This window comes from Mirounga angustirostris, unplaced genomic scaffold, assembly GCF_029215605.1.
Source record: "Mirounga angustirostris isolate CCGP_5_RB_7025 unplaced genomic scaffold, mMirAng1.0.hap1 SCAF_4, whole genome shotgun sequence".
NCBI classification, from domain to species: Eukaryota; Metazoa; Chordata; class Mammalia; order Carnivora; family Phocidae; genus Mirounga; species Mirounga angustirostris.
The window spans coordinates 157,594,116-157,615,957 of record NW_026991712.1 but is presented as its reverse complement, the minus strand read 5'-3'; the positions used below and the strand labels follow the sequence as shown (position 1 = coordinate 157,615,957).

The following is a 21,842-nucleotide window of genomic DNA, read 5'->3' as shown; positions in this document are numbered from 1 at the left end:
GGTTTTCCTCCCCCACGGGCGGTCTGGAGGTTGAGGTCCCCTGGGTGCCTGTGTGGGGTGGCAGCCCCAGGGCCGTGGCAGCTTAACAGCCGGAAGCACACACTCAACTCCGAGCTTGCCGGGGCAGGGCAGGCACCCTTATAAAGCTGGCTGACCAGTCCACTGACAAAGGCAGGCAGGAAGGAAGCGACATCAGAAGGACTCTGGCAACTGGTTTATTAGCTGAGGGCTGCAGTGGATCTTGGGAAGCGCCGGCAACTCGGATGGGTCAGGGGCTAGGCCGCCCCAGGCCACCCCCTCCTCACTCCTCCCCTGGAGGCCCGGCCGAGCATCCCGCGGGGGAGGGCCAGGAGGCCTGTGTCCTAGCATCCGGCACAGGCCGCGAAGGCACAGATCTCGCACGATCCCGGGTCCTCGGCGATGGCCTCTGCGCAGGAGAGATGGGGTGCCGGGAGAGTCAGAGCCCCCCGCTTCCCTTGCACCAGAGCTTGGACGTCTGCCACTGAGGCCCCAGGAGAAACCCGGGCCTGTCCCCTCCCACCCGCTGGTCTTTCCGCTCCCAACAGGTACCGCTCAAGCCAGCCAGTCAGAGTGGGGATTCCACCCAGAAGGAGCAATAGCAAGGCCAGACGGCCCGCGGCGCAGAACTCCCAACCAGTCATCGGTCAGAGCGAGGATCTTTCAAAAGTAACCTTCGCCAATTACAACTTAGAACTACTTCCAGCAGGTTCAGCAGACCCACCAATCAGAGCACACCTCCCCCTCCTGGGCCACCAATCAGGGAGTTCCCAGGCCCCACCCTCCAGAGAGGAGGCTACTCACCCAGCCTATGGAGGATCTCCTGGGCATTGGTCTCCTTGCAGAGAGGCTTGAGTTCTTCCGGAAACTTCAGGTGGCTGCAGACTTGGGGAACCACGGGCCCACCACTCTTCCTGCTCTTCCAGGTGCTGGGCTCCTGGAGCTCCCGGAGGTCCTTGAGCTTCTTCACCGACTCCAGGGGAAAAGAGAACTTTCCATCCTGAGAGAGACATGTCCAGCGTGTGAGGTCAGGCTGCAGCCTGCCCAGGATGTCCGCATGATTCCCAAGACCCAGGTCTGGTCTCTGGCTGGGGACAGGACTGAGGAGTAAAGTCTAGAATTGAATCTAGCTCCTTCACTTCCCAGCCATGTGCCTAGGGCCAGTTACAGAACTTCTCTGAGGCTGTTTTCCAGCTCCGAAAAATGGGATTAATAATCTTATTTTCGCAGTGTGAGCGTGGGGCCTCACTTGAGGAGCCTGGCTCATGGCAAGCACTCAGTAAATTGGCTAATCACCTCCCTTTCCCAAATGGTTCTCTTCTCTCCAAGTTTGAAGGGGAAGGGGTATGAGGCAGGGCTGAGGGACGGGTTCCTGAGAAAGTGCCACACCTGAGACACAGCCCTGCTCCAGCCCTAAGGAGGGGGTGCTCTCTCCGGGGACAGGCCCTGGGCACTGGGGGCAGAGAGCTGGGCCAAGGGAGGGACAGAGGATTTACCTGCACGGTGACTCCCCCTGCCAGGACAGCCCAGGTCCCAAGGAGGCACAGTGCAGAGAGCAGGAAGGTATTCATGGCAGCAGAGCCCAAGAGGGAGGAACGGTTGGTTCTGGATGCCAGAGGGAACAGTGGGACTTTTAACGAGGGCAGGGTTACTGAGTAACCAGGAAGCCCTATCAGCATCTCATCAGCTAGCCTGTCAACTCAGGGCTAGCCTGTCAACTCAGGCCTAATCAGATAAGGCTCGAGACAGCCCTGGAAGATAAGAGATCAGTCCCGGGAGCCTTGCGGAGAGCCCCTGCCCCTCCCTGGGCTCCCAGTTTAACCCCCAGCCAGGCTAGGTCCTGTGTCCGTTCACCAGCCACACACACTCACTGAGGCCTGCTCTAGGCCAGGCCCTGAGCCGGGGTGGGGCTGCAGACCCAGCCCAGCCCTTAAGGAGGGAGGCCCAGACTGGGGCAATGCAGGGTGATTAGGGGAGTGGGGGTTGGGGCGTGGATGGAGGAGCCATCCCACCCAGCCCAGGGGCAGGGAGTTCAGGAGGCTTTCCCAAAGGAGGTTGTGTCAGCACTGAGTTCTGGAGAATGGGTGGAATTTTCTTAGAAAAGGGGCCAGGGAGAGGCCCTTTCTTGCAAAGGACGCTACATGTGGAACAAGCAGGAGGTAAACAGGCCTGGAATGTTCAGGGAATGTGCGTAGTTCAGCCTAGGGGAAGAGGGGGGTACAAGGGGGCTTCACATGCTGAGAGATGAGTTGTGGACCAAGGTAGGTACTAGGTTTGGCCACTATGACTTTAAGGAAGGACTCAGCTCTGCTGTCCCGCGGGCCTGGGTTCAAGTGCTACCTGCACTGCATGATTTTAATGTGTGTGAACTTGGGCAAATTGTTTTTCCTCTCCGAGCCTCAGCGCCCCTTGTGGATCAATACTACTAATAACACCTACCTTGTGGGCTTATTCTGAGGATTAGAGATGTTGTAAAGATGCTTAGCTCAGTGCCTGGCACACAGAAGGCACTCGGTGAAGGTCTTCCCATTATTATTATTTTTATCAATAGCAGCAGCAGCTTCTGGTCCCCGTTGACCCCTCTGGTGACCACTTGCCCATCTGAGCCACAGCCTGTCCTCATCTTGTGCTGACCTTGCCTGTCCTTCAGCGTCAGATCGTCCTAGAATGAACTCCTCCCCTCTCCCTCCCGATACCCTAGCCCCTGCTCCCCTAACCTCCTCAGTCCTGTTTCTGCCTTCCAACTACCACCCCCCATGTGTGCCCTCCCCTTCTGCTTCCCTTCTTCCCCAACTAGACCAGCCTAATATCCCCATCCTGACCTTTCTCACCAGGCTCACCTCCCCCGCCCTTCCTGAACAGGCTTCCCTGCCTTTGAAAATGCTGTTTTATCTGCCTGGAAGGCTTTTCCATCCTTGTCACTAGGTAAACTCCTACTCAAACTTGAAGGCCCAGACCAAATAACCTCCACTGCGTCCCCAGCAAAATAACCTAAGTTCCCGTAGAACCAGATACATTCCGCCCCCCCACCCCCGGGGTCTTGTTGGGTAGGATTACTTGGGTGTGTGTTTCTGTCCCTCTAGACTCGGACCCTCTGGCTCAGTGGGTGTTCCTCGTGTTCTCTCGTGAGCAAGGCCCCCAGGACACAGAAGAAGGAAAGCCCTCAGCGCTCCATTGTTCTAATCTACAAACAAGCCAGGCCCGAAGCCAGGACAGCTTTCAGGAAGGCTACAGGGGCAGGAATCCCTGGATGGAGAGAGTAAGTATTGAAGAAGGGACTGGAGGAGCAGAACCTGACAGGCAGGAAACTACAAAGGGGTCTGGCCCAAGGCGGGGGGTGGGGGAGGTGGGGGGGGGGCAGGAAACACTTGCCCTACCTGCCCTCCCAGGCCAGCTGGACTGGACTTCCCTCCCCTCTCCTGCGTGTGTGTGTGTGTGTGTCTGTGTGTCTCTGTGTGTGTGTCTATGTGTGCACACATGCTGAAGGATGTGTGTGCGCGTCCAGTCCAGCCACATGGTGGCCTCTGCTCACTGAGCGCTGGGTGGGAGTGTGCACCGGAGTGGGTCGGGGGAACTGGATAGGCTCTGGGAGGGTTATGGATGGAGTCCAGGTTGAAGGTGAGGCTAGACGTTTTGCGTAAGGGTAGAGTTTGCTGTGATTGGGATGGAGGTGAACACCAGGTACAGATCTGGAGTACAGTTGAGGTTGGCCCTGGCACTGAACTGGGGTGGGTGGAGTCGAGCTGGGTTAGGGTGAAAGCTGGTTAGGGTCAGCCTGAGGTTCTGGGTTGGGGTTGGGGCTAAGCTGGGGCAAGATGGAGGAGCGGTTAGTGGTAGGAGTTCAAAACAGGACTCAAAGTGGGGTTTGAGTCTGGGGCAGGGTTAGAATGGAGCTGAGGGCAGGAGGGGATGTCAGGGTTAGGTTTGGAATGGGGAGCCGCTGGGATTGGGTTGATGTTGGGATTGCAAATGATGTGGAGGCTGGTTAGGATTGGGTTCAGGATCAAGGTTGGATCAGTATGGGGCTCAAGCGAAATGAAATGTAGTTGAGCGTCAAGGAGGGGGCTTGGGTGGGGCTGCTGTGCGCTGGAAGAGCCCTGTTTCTGGCTGGCTTTGGTTTTCAGTCTTTCCCCTCCCCAGGTACAGAGGGACTGGAGGGGCTTTGGTTCCTAAAGCCTCCTTCTCCCCTAGCCTCCTAGCCAGGGCCTACCTGGTACAAGGTAGAACTGGAACGGGTTGGGGTGGGGGGTGTTGCGGGAGTGATGTAGTTCATGCTGTGGGAAAGAGGAAATGGCTCCTAGGCCTCAGACCTTTGGGCCCTGCCCTACTAACCACTTCTGACGTCTGCCCTGGGAAATGGGAACCAACTCCCCTTCCCGTATCCTCACAGTTCCTGGCCCAGCCCCTGCCCAGGTTGAGTTCAGGCCCCCTCCTTGCGCTCCTGTGTTGAAGCGGCGGGGGCCCTTCCAGAACCCCAGGTCCACACCTAAGTCCTGAGACATTGGTCCCCAGGACCCTCACACCCCTCTTCATTCCTATGGGCAGCAGGTGGGGCTGGGATTGCTGGGCTTCCCACATCCAAGGCCATCCCTTCTGGCAAGCTCTGGAGCCTTCCAGGCTGTGCCACCTCTTCGACCTGCTGCCCCACCTGAAAACTCACCAGCAGCAGCCCCAGACCTTCAGAAGAAAGCCCAGACTCCTTGGCCTGGCATTCAAGGCCCTTCATGGTCAGCCTCTGCTCACGCTTCAAATCAGGATCCCCAAAGCGCCCCTAGGAGTGAATCGGGAAGAAGGGCCCGGATCTGCTGTAGGTGACAGAGCCCCAGCTTTGAAACGGGGCAGCCCTGGGTCAGAGTCCCGGCTCCTTCAGGGAACAGCTGTGTGGCCTTTCCCAGACTCTGTTTCTACATCTGAAAAAGGGAGACAAGAACTACATTGTGCATTTCAGATTGTCTAGAAAAGTTTCCTGACGCCCAGCTCCAGCAAGCCTGGCTTAAGGCCCTCTCCACCTCCTCTGGGCTCCACCGACAAGTTCCCACTGGAAACCTTGCCAAACTGTCTGTCTTGCCCGCTTTCCTCTGAGTTCCTGAAAGGAGAGCCTGTGGCATTCTCCATCGCGACCCCAGTACTCATACAGGCCCGGCACTTAGTGGGTGCCCCTGAGCCCTTAGGGCATCAGGAAGGTCGTGCTATTTGCAATAATCCTAACACTCACTATGGATCGAGTGCTTTACAGTGTGGAAACAGGCCACCCCTCCCCAGCACCGGCAGCTGTCGTGGCGGGAGGGGGCTCAGGTCTCTCTGAAGATGCCTCATGCTATTCCTTTCAGCCCAGAAGTTAATTCTCGGGTTTGCGTGACCTCGGCGTGGTTCCAGCATGCACGTTAAAGTTGTGTCCACCGCAGCCCCGTCCCCGCCAGGCTGGGCTCTGCTTCCCGGCGGGCCTGAGGCCCCAGCTGACCCCAGCAGGAAAGGCCCCGGTATGGAGCCCAGGTGGGAGTCTAGAGACTTCCATGCTGCCCTGTGTGACCTTGAGGAGGGAGGGTGTGGCTCACATCTCACAGCCTCCCCATCCTGCTCATAAACGTGTCCTGGAGGGTGTAACAAGCTCTGGTTCCTCTAAGAGCCCAGAACTACCTGAGGAAGACTTGCAGTGTGTGTGAATATGTAAGAAGTAACTGTAGAACCCCATTTTATCGATGGCTAAACTGACGCTCAGAAGCCCAGAGAGCTTAAGAGACCATGACTTTCCCAAGGGCGCATAATACACAGGAGCCAGGTACAGTTGTATTGGTAGCGCACTGCCCAGGGCACCCAGCCAAGAGAGAGGATCAGTGTGGACGCAAGCCGTGTGGCTACCTAGGCCTAGGGGAAGGCAAAACTTTTCGCATTCACAGCCAGGTGCACTTGGCAGCAGCTGCAGTCTCAAAGCTGAAAATTCCAGAACAGAAGCCAGTTCTCACAAATTCCAAGGAAAGCCTTAAACAGCTACTTCGGTGCATACGTCCTGCAGTATCTTCCGGGCCCCAGACTCCCATCTTTAAGGAAGGGGGAGAAGAAAGGAGCAGCTGCTGCATCAGCCTCTGTGAAGCGGGTCCATGATGCCCATTTTCAGAGGAGGAAACAGAGGCTCTCAGAAGAGAGTGCCCCATGTTACACAGAAAATGATTGCTGAGTTGGATTGAAGCCTATTGGCTTGACCCAAGTCCAGGCTGGGCTGGAGGGTGCCCTCCCCTCCCCTAGGCCCTGGGAGGCAGGCTCCTTCCTCCAGGCTCCAGGGGGCAGTTGGCTTTTCCTGTCACATCCCTGTGGCCTGGCCAAGATGAGGCCGTGGTGGCGCTCCGTCCACCAGCAGCTGCCTCCTGCTCCCCCCAGCCCTCGGTCTGCTCTGGGCATCGGCCACGGAGACCCCCTACCTCCCTGGAGACTGTCAGGAAGGGAAGAGACACAGCTGGAGCCCTGGCCCCATGGCCTGGAGGCCACAGGCCCGAGGGAGTCGACTGAGAGCCACCAGAGAGGTCCCGTGGGGCCAGGTCTGAGAATGCTTGCCAGACGACGTGGTGTTAGAACTGGGCCTTGACCAACGGGCAGATTTGGACCCACAGAGACGGGGGCTGTGGGGCGAAGGCATGGCAGCGGGAAGCACAGAAGGGGAGTGGGGGGGCTTGCTGCTGCCGAGAATGTGTCAAGAGGTGCTGTGGGCGACAGCCAGGGAAGGAGAATTTAAATCCCGGGCTAAGGCACGCTGCCCTTGACCTCGGGACAGTGGGAAACCTGCCAGGGCAGGTGAGACCCGGAGAAGCGCGTCGCTCCCCGAAGACTGCCATGGCACGAGGGGCGGGAGCGGGCTGCCTGGGTGTGGCTGCAGCAGGGGTGCGCTCACCCCCGCCAGGGCTCCGGGGGGCGAGGACAGTGTGAGGGCGGCGGGAGCCTGCCTGTGCAGGAGGGGGGGCAGGCAGAGCGGGCAGGGCAGGCTTGGGGACCGTGATGTGCCGGGGCCCGCGCCGGCTGCCTTCCATCTGACTCCTCGGGGACGATCTCAACACTTCGACGTAAGGCACTCCATCTCCATTTTACAGATAAGGAAACCCAGGCTCAGAGAGGACAGCGTCTTGCCCAGATGGAATTCCAGTTTCTTCTGACAGCAGAGTCTGTGTTCTTTCCATTGACTGCTGCGTTTTTCTGCCCTCTGGGGCCTACAGGGAATATGCTCGGCCACAGGCGGGCAGCTCAGGAGGGACCGGCTTCTGGCCTGGCCTGGCGGCTCTGGGTGGGGCAGGGTGGGGGCTGCCTGGGGGCAGGAGCAGGTAGAGCTAGATCTGGGATCCAGCTCTGATCAGTAGGGAGCTGGGTCGAGATGAGAAAAGGGGAAGATTCATGTGTATCGCACCCAGAGTCCCCAACGCTGACAGGGCCTGGGAACCCAGCTCTCTCCCAGGCAAGTGTCCCCCCCAGGACGTGGGCCCCTGGGGAGACTCAAGTGACTAAGAAGGCTCAGAAGGGAGGAGGGAGGCAGAATTGGAGCAAGGAGTTATCTCCCCCGCCCGCCCCCCCAGCATGCTTTCTCTAGCTGCCACGGATGAGCACACAGATACACAAGCACACAAGCACACACACCAAGGGCTCGCTCCCGGATAGTCTCACACACACACATAAGGCCCCGTGGGCACCATCAGTCACATGGCCATCCGTGGTCACCCTTAGTCACCCAGGTATGGGTTACAGGTGCCCCGGAGTCACAGTTTTGTGTGCTTACACTCACACGGAACCAGAGGGCTGTTCCCAGGGCGGCCTTGGCCTGTGAACGTCAGCAGGCAGGGGAAGGGTGGGAAGTGTCCTCAGACGTCTTTATTGCCATTGTCCAGGACAGGAAGTTGCCTACTGACCTTTTGGGGCCTGCATTGAGAGAGGGGCATCTTCACCCTCCGTGACGTCAGCTCAGATCCTGCGCTGGGGTGGGATCCTGTGGGGTGGGGCGGGATGGGTGTGGTGACTAGCCTTGAGGGAGGTCAAGGGCACAGGGGAGTTTTGTGGAAGAGACAGCGTACCTCGGTGGGAAGAGCAGGCTGTAGGGAGGCACAGCTGGCTTCCTGATCTGTCACCGGCCTCTCTCACTGGCTGTGACCTTGGGCAGATGGCTTCACGTCTGTCAACAGCACCATCCGGCGGTAAAAGGGAGACGACTCAGCCCCCAGAGCAGCTGGGGGTGTTAATTCAGATAATGGCTCTGGTACTGGCTAGGGGCCCTGGTAAGTGGCCGCAGTGATCACAATGCTTGTGATGGCCGCAGGAGAGTGTGAGTGTGTGGGGACACCAAAGCCTGCTTAGGCTGAGGCAGGGCTGGGAGGGCAAGGTACGCCGATGGCCAAGCCACAGCCCTCTCCACACCTGCCGAAACGATGCCAGCCCTCAGCATCGGCGGCTCCCAGAAAGGCAGAGCCTCAGGACACTCAAAGAGTTAGGGGTTGGAGGTGGGGTGCCCTTTCCCGCTCTGCCCTGGGAGCCTACGGGGGCGAGCAGCAGGCTCAGGGGCAGCACCGCAGTGGGTCCCACCAGTATGTTCATTGATGAGAACTATAGGGACTCCTTGGCTCCCTCTAGCAACCTCTGACGTGGGAGAAGATTCTGGGGGCTGGCCACTGGGCTCCCTGCCTGTCTTTGGGAGCCCCCAGCCCTGGGGGTTGTGGAGAAAGGGAGCACAACCCCCAGTGGGCAAAGCGACCTTCGGAAATGGGAAAGGCACACAGCTGGCAGCCCTGTGCCCCCTGGTGGCCTCCGGTGCTCACTGCAGCCTCAGTGCTTTGTTCTAAGGCCCCCGTGCTCTGCCCCACAGCAGCGGACACAGCGAGGAACTGACAGCACATTGTGGTGAAGAGGGTGGCTGGGTGGCCTAGGCATGAAATCCCAGCTCTGCTGTCCCTGCTGCTGCTATTATTATAACCACCATCATTTCTACTACTTACGAGCTGGATGACCCTGGGCAAGTGACTTACCGCTTTCTGGCTCAGATTCATTTACAACATGAGTTTGAGAATACTATCTACCACATAGCCGTTTTAAAGAGTAAATACCATCTCCACAGCGCTGGGAGAAGTAATATTAAGTAACAAGTAATAAACGGTAGCTGTCCTAGTCTACACTGCTGGGCCACCGTTACTTAAGGGCACTGCTGCAGTCACCCCAGGTCTGCGCTCTGCACATGCTGACTGGTTACATGTCATACATGGAAGGAGACACATAGGGAGGTAAGTTCAAAATCACTCGAAAACCCTTTCGGAAGGTACCATGTTGGGGATAAAGACGCCAAGTCTCACTAAGGCAAACGTGGCCAGTTTTTCTTGGTTCTGGTCTGCCTCTGAGGTAGCTGACTTGTATCCACAGGCCCTGTTGCGCAGAACATGTGCATCTTTAGCCACCGGAGTCAGTCTCGGCGCTGACGCAGGTGCTCACGCGGACGGCACAGGGCAGCAGCTACCAGTTACAGTCTCAGGTTCGGATCTGCCACCTCACACTCACAAGGGGGCACACGCTCATCACAGGGGGACAGTCAGTATTTTTGTCCTCTCTTTTTGGCCGAGTGTGTACCACTGCCTTGGAAAGCCCTGACTGCGCGCACGCAGGATGTAGCTGCACCGTGCCCGCCTCTCTCCCATAAAATGGGGCGGTAACAGGACCACAGCATCAGGTTCCTGCCAAGTAGATGACACTCCCCACTCCCCCCTCTTCCCCAAGTCTTCCTCTAGATACTGACTTTGAGCAAGTCACTTCCCTCTCTGGGTCTGTGTTCTCAAGAGCAAAATGCAGGAGCTGTCTTAGATGATTTCAAAGGCTGCTTTTAGCTTGAAGCCTTCAAGATAGTTATGATTCTAGGGAGTGAAGATGCAGTCAAGCCTTAGCTAACTGATGCTTATGTGGCTTTCACAGGACTGCTTTATCCAGCTGGTAAGGGCACATCTATAAATAGCAGCCCTTCGCACACTGGAACATGTCAAAGCCTTGAGAATTAAACATGCATCTTAATGATCTTGTCTACTTTTTTCATTTGATTAGCCCAAAGTTGCACTTCAGCTGTGCCTGAATCAGCACAAAGTGACCGGGTTTAACCATGCCCCTACTACAGCCCTTCAGAGGCACTGCTAATGACCAAAATTTACCTGTAACGGCAGAAAACCAGAGCTCCTCCCTCCGAGAGACACACATACACTGGTGGACAGGCATTACCTCTGGCTTTGGGAAAACTCCCTTTTGGAAGGCAGTGAGGTAAAAAGAAATGAGCTTTGCATGAAGTCAGACCCAGATTGATTTATCCCAGGTCCTCTATTAGCTGTGAGAACTTAAACAAGTTAAACTTTTTGAGCCTCAGTTTCCCCAGCGGTAAAATTGCAATACATAGCTTTTCCTGGCAGTGATGGATGGGTTCAGTTAGAAGTAGCAAGAGGCCCTGGGCAGGATTATGGGATTGGCAGGAAGCCCTCCCCCTCGAGTTAGGCAGACTGCAGCTTCAAGTCCACTTCCACCTGTATTGTTGGTCTGCCTAGTGCTTAGCCTCTGACCTGTTTCTGTATCAATGAAGTTGGGACCCCACCACTTATAGGATTGCTGTGCTTTGTTCTTTACCAGCAAACCATCACTTCTTCCGCTTCAATCCCCACCCCTATGCTAGTCTAGCTTTCATGCCTGGCTCATAGCAGTGGTATAAATGGAAAAACCTCCTATCTGTCCAGGACCCTCTGAAGACTCAAACTTAAGTAGCCCATGTCAGGCTGAGGCCTTCCTAGACCACTGCCTCAGCCCTCAGCATAACCTAACTCCTCACCACCAGAATCTTGCCTGCCAGGGTGCACCTTCAGAGCAACTCCCCTGGGCTGTGCCCCTGAGCTGGTGTCTGTTGCCTGTCCTGGCTAAGTCTGCACTCACGAAAGGCAGGAGTTGTGGCTTTCTCCTGGGAAGGCTGACAGAGCGTGTGTTCAACAAACGTTAAGAAGCTCCACTTTCACCTTTAGGAGGTAGCTCTCTGGGCAGGCACATGTGGGGGCAAGAATGGGGTCAAGGATGCGGGTAGAGTAGGGGAATTTCTTGGAAGTAACAGAGGATGGTGTAAAAGAACATGATATTGGAATCAAATAACCTGGATTCAAACTCAGCTCTGTCACTTCCAATAAAGGATCTGGGTAAGCCACTATACCTCCGAGTTGTAACCACATTGTAAAACGAAGATAACAGTATCTACTTAGCACAGCACCTGGCACATGCTGAGCACTTTTACTGTTCTAAATGTTTAAATGCATTAATTTAATCCCACTACAACTCTTAGGAGATAGGTATTATCCTCATTTTGAAGACACTGCAAATGAGGAACATGAGGCTCAGAGAAACTAAGTAGGTTCCCCAAGTTTATAGAGCTAGTGAGATATCCCTAAAGGCAGCAACACCTGGGACACAATCTCCAAGACCACAAGGACTGTCTCCAAGTTTCTGCGTCGGGACTGGCTCCAATCTTGTTCCCTCAATTGTAGCAAATGACACAGGCCAACTGGTGTTACAAATAGAGTTAACATAATATATTTATTTTAAGTGCCATTCATGCATATCAGTTCTGGCAGCAACAATCCTAATGACACTTGGGGTATTTCTTTACAGCACTAAACAGTTACAAAGAAGGGGTGCCGTTCATCATAGAGGCAAAATATGAAATCGTGCAATAGCAAAATTGTAGAAACATTAAAACACTGACTGTCCGACAGCAGCACAGAGAGCAGACTGTGTTTGCACAAAAAGCCAATGCATTTTCATCACATATATACAATATAGATATGTACACATCACCCTCTGAATGAACAATATCAAAATACTCTATTCCATTTGAAATAATCCCCGGATCGATTCCCTCCCACTGCAAAAGGACATCTGAGAGACGTATTATTTACAAGAACACACATGAATACATTTACATTTCAAAAAACTGCCACAAATGCCAGTCGGATTATTTTCCTGGACAGAGTACCCCCGTTTGATTATATGCATTTATTCTTTTCCCCAAAAGTCTTCAATTTAAGCCCAAAACAGAACTTGCTCTGCATAACAACTACCAACTGAAACAGCCACTAGAGGGGATGCTCTGCACCTCACCAGGTAGCTCTGGCTGGCTAAAGCCCACTGAGAAGGCCTGTCTTGGGCTCCCGGGCCACCTGCATCACAGGAGTGTGATGGGTCTTAGTGGAGGCTCTGCCTCCAGGGCCATTTGTGGTAAGTTTAAATTCTCATAAAAATATTGATCACTGCAAATCAGTAAATGATTGCCAAATGGGAAATTAGCTTCACAAAATTTGTAAAAATCTTCATCAGTGGTTTCTACTCAAATCATTCAAGGTAAGACTGCATTCCAATACCCAAATTGTTTAAAGTGCACATTGCTACCCAAGCAATTTAAAGTTTCAAAACAGCTATTCTGGTATCTAGAAAACAGTGACTTGAGCAGACTATTCAAAGTCCTCCCTCCCCCCCATTTTTTCAAGTTTTTGCTCTGCAGGCTGCTATCTCATCTCGCCTCTGATCTGTGTAAGAGGGGCCTATTGGCTGCCTTGCCAGAATCTTGGGATTTTCACTGATCCAAGGGGCTGGAACTGAGCTTCTTTTTTCATGCCAAGCAGGGTCCAAACAACAGGAACATAAAGCCCTTCCTTTCTCCCCAACCTCACCAGCCTTTACTGTGGCTGGCTTCCCAGTGATTCATTAAAGGCAACACTCCATTAAAAAAAAAAAAAAGTACCCACACACGTTGACAAACACTCTCACATACACACATACAGAAACAAAGATGTCTGTTTAGTTCAAGTAGAGAACACTCAACCACATTATCACTAAGGCTAACTAAAGTGATTTAAAGCATAAAGATGGAGACTACAGATGCTAAAAAGCAACCAGTGAGCAGTTATTAATCCTTGATTTGATGGAACATATCATTCCCCCATTATAACTGAAAGAAATTCTGCCTTTTTTATGGTCTAAAGAACCAATTCAAAATCTATTCATTTAAAAAAAAATCTCATTTCTGTTACTTTTATTATAAAACTAAGACAATCAATCCATGCAAAGTAACTATGATACAAGATGAAACAAAAAAAAACAATAAAAACCCCAACGAGGCACGCTGAGTTTCAAAGAAAGTAACCCAATGTCATGCATACACAGACACACAGGACAAAAGAAACAGCAGACCACTTAAGGATATCTGCACTGAAGACTAAGGCAAATAAAATCTGTGTGTGGCTCTATCCTCCTTTCAGTGCTTCCTAAATGGAAAGAGAATAAGTGAGGAAACTTGCATTATAAACAGTGCCCTGTTGTTCTATTGCCCAAATGAACTCTGATTCGAATTCCAGAAAAATCCTATGTAGCTAATACATATCAGCAGGAATGCTAAGATAGAGAAATATACTCACATGGTAAAAGGAGCGACGATAAAGAGAACGACACAATCTCTCTGATTGTCTTGTCTGTAAACTCTTAAGAAAAACAATTCTGTGCTTTCAGACACCGCACTTCTCCTTAATGAACCCAACAGGAGCTGAGCATTCACAGAAGGCAGCAATAAATATTAAAATAATACTTTTGAAAATAATAAATACATGAGTGAATATGGAGGCAATGATTTTGTTAAAGAGCCAAGCAATGCCCAGCTGCTAACTGATCAAATACATTTTAGAACTGTTATAATGCAGATTTCGGAAAACAGACATTGACTAAGTACAACATAAACTCCGCAATCCCCCAACCATCAAAACAAATTTGGTCAGTTCTTTATGCTGCTCAGGAAAAACATGCCCCTCTGGATTGTTTGGAGAGTATCAAACTCTGGGTTCTTTGACTTACTGAGTAGAACTCAATACCCACATTTCTGAAAAAGATTAAATAAGGGGAACTGGGCTTTGAAAAAATCTATTTCCTTTCAGTTGCCTGTATCAGTTAAAAGCATCCTGCAGAAAATAGCCTAAGAAGGAATAAAAACTCACAGTAACTTTCTTTTCAAGACGTAATAATCCAATTAGAAAAACTGAAGCCTTTCAGTAATTTTTGTACATATATTTACACATATGTATCTATAAACTGCTTGCAGCAAAATAGGCTCTGCCTGAAAAATCAGTCTGGCACTTGTGGTCAACATCAAACGGACACAAATATGCAAAAGCCGTTCAAATCACACAACAGTTAGGAGCTACACAGGGCAGCTGGCAGGGAGACAAACATGTAGTACTTGTCTGGGTCAGATAAAAGCAGTAAGTTATCCAGCTAAAATCTTTTTGATTGTCTTCAAAAGAAATTTTGACAACATTGGTAAAGTGATTAGCAACTTTGTTTTCTCAACTGGATTCTCTTCAACCTTTCCCTTCACTGCACAGAAAGGTGACGCTGGAGTCTGGTGCCTTGCAGAAACAAGCTCTACACAATTGAATCCCAATCAAAGTCATCCTGGATGTCATCTGGAGGCAGAGAGCGCCGCATCTGGAAGGCTGGGGAAGGCATCATGTGCTGCTGGTTCATGGCTCCGTGATGGCCTGGAAGGAAGGAGGCAGTGTCAGTAGTGACTTGGGTAGAGAGGAAAGGAATAAATGAACGCCTACTGAGCACTTCCTTTGTGCCAGGCATTTGGCGCACATGATCTCCTAATCCATTCAGAAGCCTTCACAGAGGTGGCTCTTATGATCCTCATTTTATAGATAGCAGGGCTTGGATTTAAGAGAATGGAGCAAGTTACCCAAGGTCATACAGCTAGTAAGGGGAAGAGATTTGAACTCAGTTCACTTGACTCCAAAACCCATGCCTGTTTTGATTACACCAGGAGGCAGCAAGGACATCATAAAAAGAACGCTGGAGTGCCCGAGTGCTGATGCAACCCTTTCTCTTGGTCTGTCCTGCATCAATACATATTTCGGTAACATGAACTGGCTCCCATGAGAATGGTGATGGGAGAATGATGTCAGCGTACCAGTGAAGTCACACTGGGTCATCCTGAATTCTCACCAGCAAGTTAACTTTTGGGCCACCAAGTTAACAGTGGGTGAACACAGAACACCAATACAGCTGAGTGCAGGGAGGCCATGGTAGACCAGGGTGGAGAACAGGATGCCCACCCTCTCCACACTCCTCTTCTTAGATTACTGTGGCCGTGTGCAGCTTGTGCTCCCCAATTTTGGTGCATTCTGCCCTTGTCTCCAAAGCTCTGACAAACACCCTTCCAAACCAGACTTTTTTCTTAAGTAATAATTTCTATTTATTTGCAGAATTCATTCTTTTATTAGGAATTAAACATATCCTTTTAATGTGGTGGAATTTTTACTGGATTATTGCAGTTTTGTTTGATTTGCTTGATCTGATTATAAAGTTTCAAGCAGCCTGAGGCTAAACTCATTTTTCTGATAAGCCCTGTAATTTTTAATGCACCATTTTATAAAATACTACAGTTTTCAATATATCACAGTATAGCAGAAATGCCTGCTTATTTATTTTTTAACTTATAAATTTCTTACTATGCACCAGGCACTAATTTAAGTGATTTACATCTAATCCTCACTGAATTCTCTTAACAACCCTAGAAGTTAGGCAGTGTTATGAGCTCCCTTTAATAGACAAGGAGGTTGACTAGGAAGTTAAGGCAGCTATCAAGTGGCAAAGCACCAGAATGCAAACCCTGGGAATCTGGTTCCAGAGTCTGAACTACCATATTTTGCCACCTACAAGTTCCTGGTGAGTGCTGAGGACATATAACACTTACTCCTCCCCGTTCATCCAAAAACAGGTCACTTGGCCCCAACTCCTCCTTCACTACTATCTGGCACACACTTCTTTGGGGGTTTTAAATTCACATCTGCACATGACCTTTCTGTTCCTCAAGCAGCCTAAGTGGAGGGCAGTATGGTACATGAGAACAACAACGAACTCTGAATCCAGATATCAAGACCTGAGTCTTGGTTTGGTCACTTAGCAAAACGGGTGGCTCTGGGCAAGTTATCTCCACTCCTGAGCTGGCACTTCCTCATCTAGATCATCCTTAAGCTACCTTCCACCTCTAACCATGTGCCCGCCTTTGCTGCCCTGATAAATGTAACTTATCCTGCATTCAGGAACCCAGGGGGCACAGTTCATGAACTCGTGACTCCTGCAACTTACCTCCTCTGTAAGAGACTTCCTCAGAAACTAGAGCTGGGGGGACGTCAGCAGAATGAATGGAGAATATACAGGAGGTAATCAAAGCGGGTTCTTGAAGCCTGCTCAAGTCCCGTCAGAGTCAAAAAGCTTCAAAGATACCTAAGACCCCAGAACAAGCTCTATGGCCCGGGACCTCTCTAGAGAGGCAAGACAATAATTAGAATCATAGCATCAAAGAGACTCAGGTCATATGGTCCAAACAACAAGTGACACTTGAATCTCTTTGCCCAGCACTGAAGCCAAGTAACTGTGCAGACTGTCATTCCATCCTCCCTTACCAGGGAGCTCACTCCCTCCTGAACAGCCTTGCTCACGCCGGGACAGCTGAAGCTTTTTAACATTACACTCTGAGTAAGAACTGCAATACAACACACCCCAAATTACCTGCAATTGTCGTTCCTGGAGTGCTCAGTGCCTGTGGGATGTGAGGGTAACCAGGGGGCGGCATCACTGAAGGAGGGAGATTTTGCCTGGAGTCTATGTACAAATTTCCTAACCAGATTGAAAAGCAGAATGAAGGAAAACATACTTAATAAATAAAACAAGTCAAGCATTAAAACCTTAATAAAATTATTACCTAAAACTAAATTAAGCAGGTAAGATGAGAAAAGGGAAAGAAAAATTACTCCTTTCAGATGCTAATAGCGAAGGTGGTGCCAGGCTGAGTGGGAGTACACTGATGCTAATTCTGGCATTGCCTCTTTCTGTCTGGAAGCCTGCAGTCAAGTTGTCTTTACTGTTGCTGTTACAGACCTCACAACAGTTCAAAAGCATTTTCATATGTTTTATCATCTAAGCCTCCCACTAAGTCCAAAATGAGAGCAAGACAGGGATCATCCCCATTTTATGGATGAGGCAACTGAGGCTCAAAGACTAAGCTCACGTGCCCAAAGGCACATCAGTGTGACTAGCAACCAGTTCTCCTAGACCAAAGGCTCTTTCTACTAACCACTGTCCCTTTCTTTTTTTTTTTTTTAATTTATTTATTAGAGAGAGAGAGAGTGAGAGAGAGAGCGCGCAAGAGGGGTAGGGTTAGAGGGAGAAGCAGACTCCCCGCTGAGCAGGGAGCCCGATGTGGGACTCGATCCTGGGACTCCGGGATCATGACCTGAGCCGAAGGCAGTCGCTTAACCAACTGAGCCACCCAGGCGCCCCCACTGTCCCTTTCTCCCTGATTTTCTCACTTTCAAAGTAGACTGATTACCAAAATGAATGGAGGCACAAAGTGACAGAAAAATTTGCACAAATTTAAAAGAGCTATACCAAGTAAAGGTGATGAAAAATGTATTATTTAGAAGTGTGAAGATGGGAAACAGATCTTATTTGAATGGCATTTCTGAAGGTTCTTAAATTAATATATTTTCGTCGACAGGAGCCATTAAGTGTAACAGCTCTAAAATGTCAATTACACTGCATCCTAATGCGAAGTAGAAAGGGAAGGGAGCAAACATCCCATGCCCACCCCCAATTACTCCTGGGGAAGAAGAACCATAACACTGACTCACATTGTATGAAACATCTGGAATTCTGGAAAGGCTATTTCTCCCTTAGGTATTCTACTGTGTCACACTAATTACAATTGCATCTAGCAGTGCTGTAATCAAACTAGAAAACAGCGACCATTTCCCAGAGGCAACTAAAAGATGCTCAAAAGTAGGAACACTCTATTCGGCTACTCACAAGTTTTTACCTGTCACTGGAATGTCAGACTGTCAAGCTTAAAATAGCCTCTGAGACAGCCTAATTCAGGCCTACCTCTGCTCATGCAGATGAGTACGTAAGACTGGAGAGAAAATGAGACAGAACCAGGGAACAGAACCCAGCACTTCTGACTTCCAGCCACTACCTCCCAAGATGACATGCCTTTTTATAGTGAAGTTTACAGTCAGAACTAAGCTCTTTGACCAATTTGCCATACTGAAGATTTAGGAAGAAAAGAGAGAAGAATTATACCAAGCTGTAGCTCTGGTACATTCTTAGAGGAAAAAACTATGATCAGCACCCCGAAGTGCTGATCAGCCTTCACATGAGTGGCCAGCACACCTTAAAAATTGCAGCAGGCTGGAGGGGCCATGCCACTCTGAGTAATACGCTCACTCATTCATCAATTACTTCTCAGCCTGTGTTATAAAATCTTAGCTCTCTACTCATCCGTAAGAGCTCAAATCACAATCAAAAGACAACTGATTTTTATGGAAATTCTGTTTTTATTTTTCATTTCTCTTTTTTTGGCTTAGTAATTCTTACCTTAAAGGGGGAGTGAGGTAACAATTAGAGAAGAATTATGGGAATAAACAAGGATCACAGAAATAAATAGTCACCCACATTAAACAAATAGCCTAACTTTTTGAAATTCTGTCACATTCCTGACACTTTAATTTTCATATAGAAATTCTCATTACTCCTTTTTTTCTCATGTTCTCATTCTATTCTAAACAATGAGAGTCAACCTGGAATTTCTAAACAAGAAATTAACTTCCAATATACTTTTCAAGGACTTCTGAGATCCTACAACATTTAGAACACAGTTATGAAAATTTAAAAATCTAATCACACAATGTATTTATTGGAAGTGGACTCTTATTGAATGACCATTCATTAATTCATTCAAGAAGTTATTTTTGTTCCAGGCCTTGCTCTAGGCACTGGATAAACAAAAAAGAGAAAACAAACTCCCCCCCCCCTTTTTTTTTTAAGTAAGCTCCACACCCAACCTGGGGTTTGAACTTATGACCCCAAGATCAAGAGTCTCATGCTCTACCAATGAAGCCAGTCAGGTGCCCCAACAAACTCCCTCTTTTTGAAGCATATTCTCAGGCTGAGGGCAGCAAACAAAATAATTTAGTATGTTATGCACGCTACAGAAAAAAATAAAGCAGGGAGAAGGGACAAACAGTGCTGGACAGTAAGTGCTATTTAAATAGAACGGTTAGGGAAGGCATCACTTGAGTAGGTGCTTTTGGAGGAAAAAAACAAGATTAAGGACAAGAGTGAGCCATGTGTCTATCTGGGAGAAGATCACTCTAGACAGAGAAAAGAACAGGTATAAAAAAGGCCCTGAGGCAGGTGGAGTGTGCCTGGTATGTTCAAAGAATAGCAAGGAGGCCACTGGTGTGGGAGCAGGGGGCTGAGGAGAGGGGAAAAGGATATAAGGTCAGACAGTAAAGGGGGACCAGATTGTGTGAGGCTATAAAGGCCACAAAAAGACTTTGGTTTTTACTGAGAAAACTGGGCACCAATGAAGGGTTTTGAGCACAGAAGTGATCAGATTTGTGTCTTGTAAAAATCCCATTTATCCTGCAAAGTCCAGCTTCAAGCTGTCTTCCTCAACGAAGTTTTTCTATCTTCCCAAGACAGTTATAAAGCCCTGTTCTCTTACTCCCACTGCTCTATGGCAGAAGCACAGTCTTCATCACACCAGGCTACGAGCTCCTTGAGATTAGGGGCTATCTGGACTTATTTCTTCATCCCTACTGCCCAATACTTAGGCACAGAAAAAGTTTAAGTAAATATTTGCTGAATGAATGTACACCTACTCTTATTTAATGATCTTTAAGCTGAGCCCTCATTAAGAACAGCACAGCTAGAGGACTTAAACATTATTGGAACAAGACAAATTGTAAACACAGGTAAAACGATTTAGAAAGGAGAGACACTGTGTACTATAACATCCTTTTCTCCTTCCCTTCCCTCCCCTCTTCCACCCTAACACATTACAACACCTCTAAGGAGCCCAAAGAGGTATCTACGAAAAGGAGAATCTTGAAGACAGAAGTGACAAAAGTTTGAAGGGCACGGAGAGACTATATTCTGGGAGTCAAGATCTATACCCAAATGAACTTTGTAATTTTAGGCAAGTTGCTTTCTTTTCTGGATTCTTTCTAGTCACAGTTTGTGTGAGGCTATATAGGCCACAAAAAGACTGGTCACAGTTTCCTTATCTGTTAGATAAAAGGATAAAATTAACAGCTCTCTGAAGTCCCCTCTTACACTTCATTTTGAATTTGTGGCAAAGATGTGCTGGGGGATAGAGAGACAGGAAGTGGGATATCTGAATAGATCTGATACAGAGGGATGTGAGAAGGAGAGTAAAAGAATGATAGAAAGAGGCTTAGACTTAAAACAGAAGCAAGCAGGCTGGGCATGTAAAAAACCTGGGAGTCTATGAGAAGACATCAGTGGGCATGGAGTGACGAATACCTGCAGCACCAGTGCTAATCAGAGAAAGTGGTGACAAAAGCCAACATGGATTGGCAGGCCAAGGCTGGTAAAGTTCTTTTGACTCAGAAGGAAAAGATGAAAGGAGAAGGGGAGTTGGGAGAGGAATAAACACGAAAAATGACAGGTCTTCTGCCCTTTTTTTGCTGTGAGTGGAGTAGCACTAAGAATCAAGAATGAGTTGTGGGGACCCTAGAGAAGGAAGGTGCTGGCAATAAAAAGGAAGGATGGCAGAAAAATTTTAAAGGATCACAGAGTACCAGATCCAAAGAAATCCAGGTCAAAGGTCAAGAAGAGATGACCACGGAGATCTAGTAACAAAGGGCTTTAAGAAATAATCCATGATCTCAGTCTAGAAAGAATCCAGAAGAGGTGCTTGGCCACTCTCACATGAGACACCAACAGACGGTTAGTGCTTTTTCCATGACCAAGAGTGCCAAGTTCCAAAACCAGAAGGTACACTTGGACATTACTTAGAAATTTAGGCCACAAAATCGAAGAAAGTCTTGTTTCACCACAAAAGCTTTGAAATCCCAGAAAGGGGGAGCTACTGGCTAACATGTACAATGGCCCTTGAAACAGTCCTCTCTTTAAGACTGAGCCACATCTTCTTATCTTCCTAGAACTTTCCGATTTGCTGCAGGCAATAATCTATAAGCAACATAGGTACCCACCTCCACCCTTAACATTTTAAGGCTGGCTGAAATGATTTGAGATGATTTGGCAGAGAACATGGCAGCACTTAGAAGAGCTAACTTCATAATTTATTTTGGATGAACAGGGAAAGAAAAGAAAGGAAAACCAAGGAACAAAGGACAGAGGGATGGTAAGCCTCAGGGATTTAATGCAAGTTGGAAAAGTAAAAGTGATGTATCCTGAAGGGGACAAACTATGGGTTTGAAACCTATCAGAGGATCAAAGAAGATAAGCTGTCCATGTACAAGAAGAGATGAAAAGATGAAATGGAAGAAAATAAGTGAAAATGCATGCTAAGTTATACAGATCTTGATACTTAAAAAGGAATATAGGGAGGATTCTGAGAAGATGGTGGAGTAGGAAGCACCAGGAATCTGTCTCCCAACCTAGACAAAAATGCACTGGTAGAGTCTGGTACAACAGAAAACACTGGAATCTTTGGAACTTTGGAACTCTGTAAATCTACTGACAGTTTGCAACTCGTAGAGGAAGGCTTAGATAATAAATTGCAGTTATTTTTGGTCAATTCCCTCATCCCTACCCCCATGGCAGGCAGCTGTGCATGTGTTCCTGGAACAACTTACACAGCTTGCAGGAGCCAATGTAGGCAAAAAGGCCTCTGTTCTCCAAATACTACGGATCTGTGCTCTGATCACAGAGATGCAGATGTAAAGGAAGGTGGTCATTGTTGAACCTTCCACCAA

The 21,842-nt window shown here is 49.2% G+C and overlaps 2 protein-coding genes across 9 annotated transcripts in view; both read right to left on the bottom strand.

Annotated features, from left to right (window-relative positions):
* Positions 1-205: 205 nt before the first annotated feature.
* On the bottom strand, positions 206-4,915 carry GUCA2A (guanylate cyclase activator 2A). Of its 2 annotated transcripts, none has more exons than XM_064587495.1 (3): positions 4,679-4,915; positions 823-1,018; positions 206-427 (listed from the first exon to the last, which is right to left on the bottom strand). In XM_064587495.1, exons 1-3 carry the CDS (start codon positions 4,742-4,744, stop codon positions 363-365), a joined length of 327 nt encoding a protein of 108 aa, XP_064443565.1. In that variant the 5' UTR covers positions 4,745-4,915; the 3' UTR covers positions 206-362. The 2 variants fall into 2 exon arrangements, with proteins under 2 accessions (XP_064443565.1, XP_045751400.2); XM_045895444.3 differs by lacking the exon at positions 4,679-4,915 and adding an exon at positions 1,515-1,777.
* Positions 4,916-11,564: 6,649 nt separating this feature from the next.
* The window catches only part of FOXJ3 (forkhead box J3), a 145,913-nt gene continuing 135,635 nt past the window's right edge, over positions 11,565-21,842 (bottom strand). For all 7 annotated transcript variants that reach the window (XM_054512936.2, XM_045897944.3, XM_045897942.2 and 4 more), the window contains 2 exons: positions 16,609-16,716; positions 11,565-14,573 (listed from right to left, as the gene is read on the bottom strand). In XM_054512936.2, the coding sequence (XP_054368911.1) occupies positions 14,458-14,573; positions 16,609-16,716 (224 nt within the window). In that variant the 3' untranslated portion in view covers positions 11,565-14,457. The remainder of the gene's footprint in view (positions 14,574-16,608; positions 16,717-21,842) is intronic.

What these genes read in the sequence shown, in the direction of transcription:
- GUCA2A (XM_045895444.3), bottom strand. Translation starts at nt 1,697, where the DNA reads ATGCTGATAGGGCTTCCTGGTTACTCAGTAACCCTGCCCTCGTTAAAA. An exon ending in CAGGGGGAGTCACCGTGCAG is followed by an intron (nt 1,019 to 1,514) that starts GTAAATCCTCTG and finishes TGTCTCTCTCAG; the next exon opens with GATGGAAAGTTCTCTTTTCC. An exon ending in GGAGATCCTCCATAGGCTGG is followed by an intron (nt 428 to 822) that starts GTGAGTAGCCTC and finishes TCTCCTGCGCAG; the next exon opens with AGGCCATCGCCGAGGACCCG.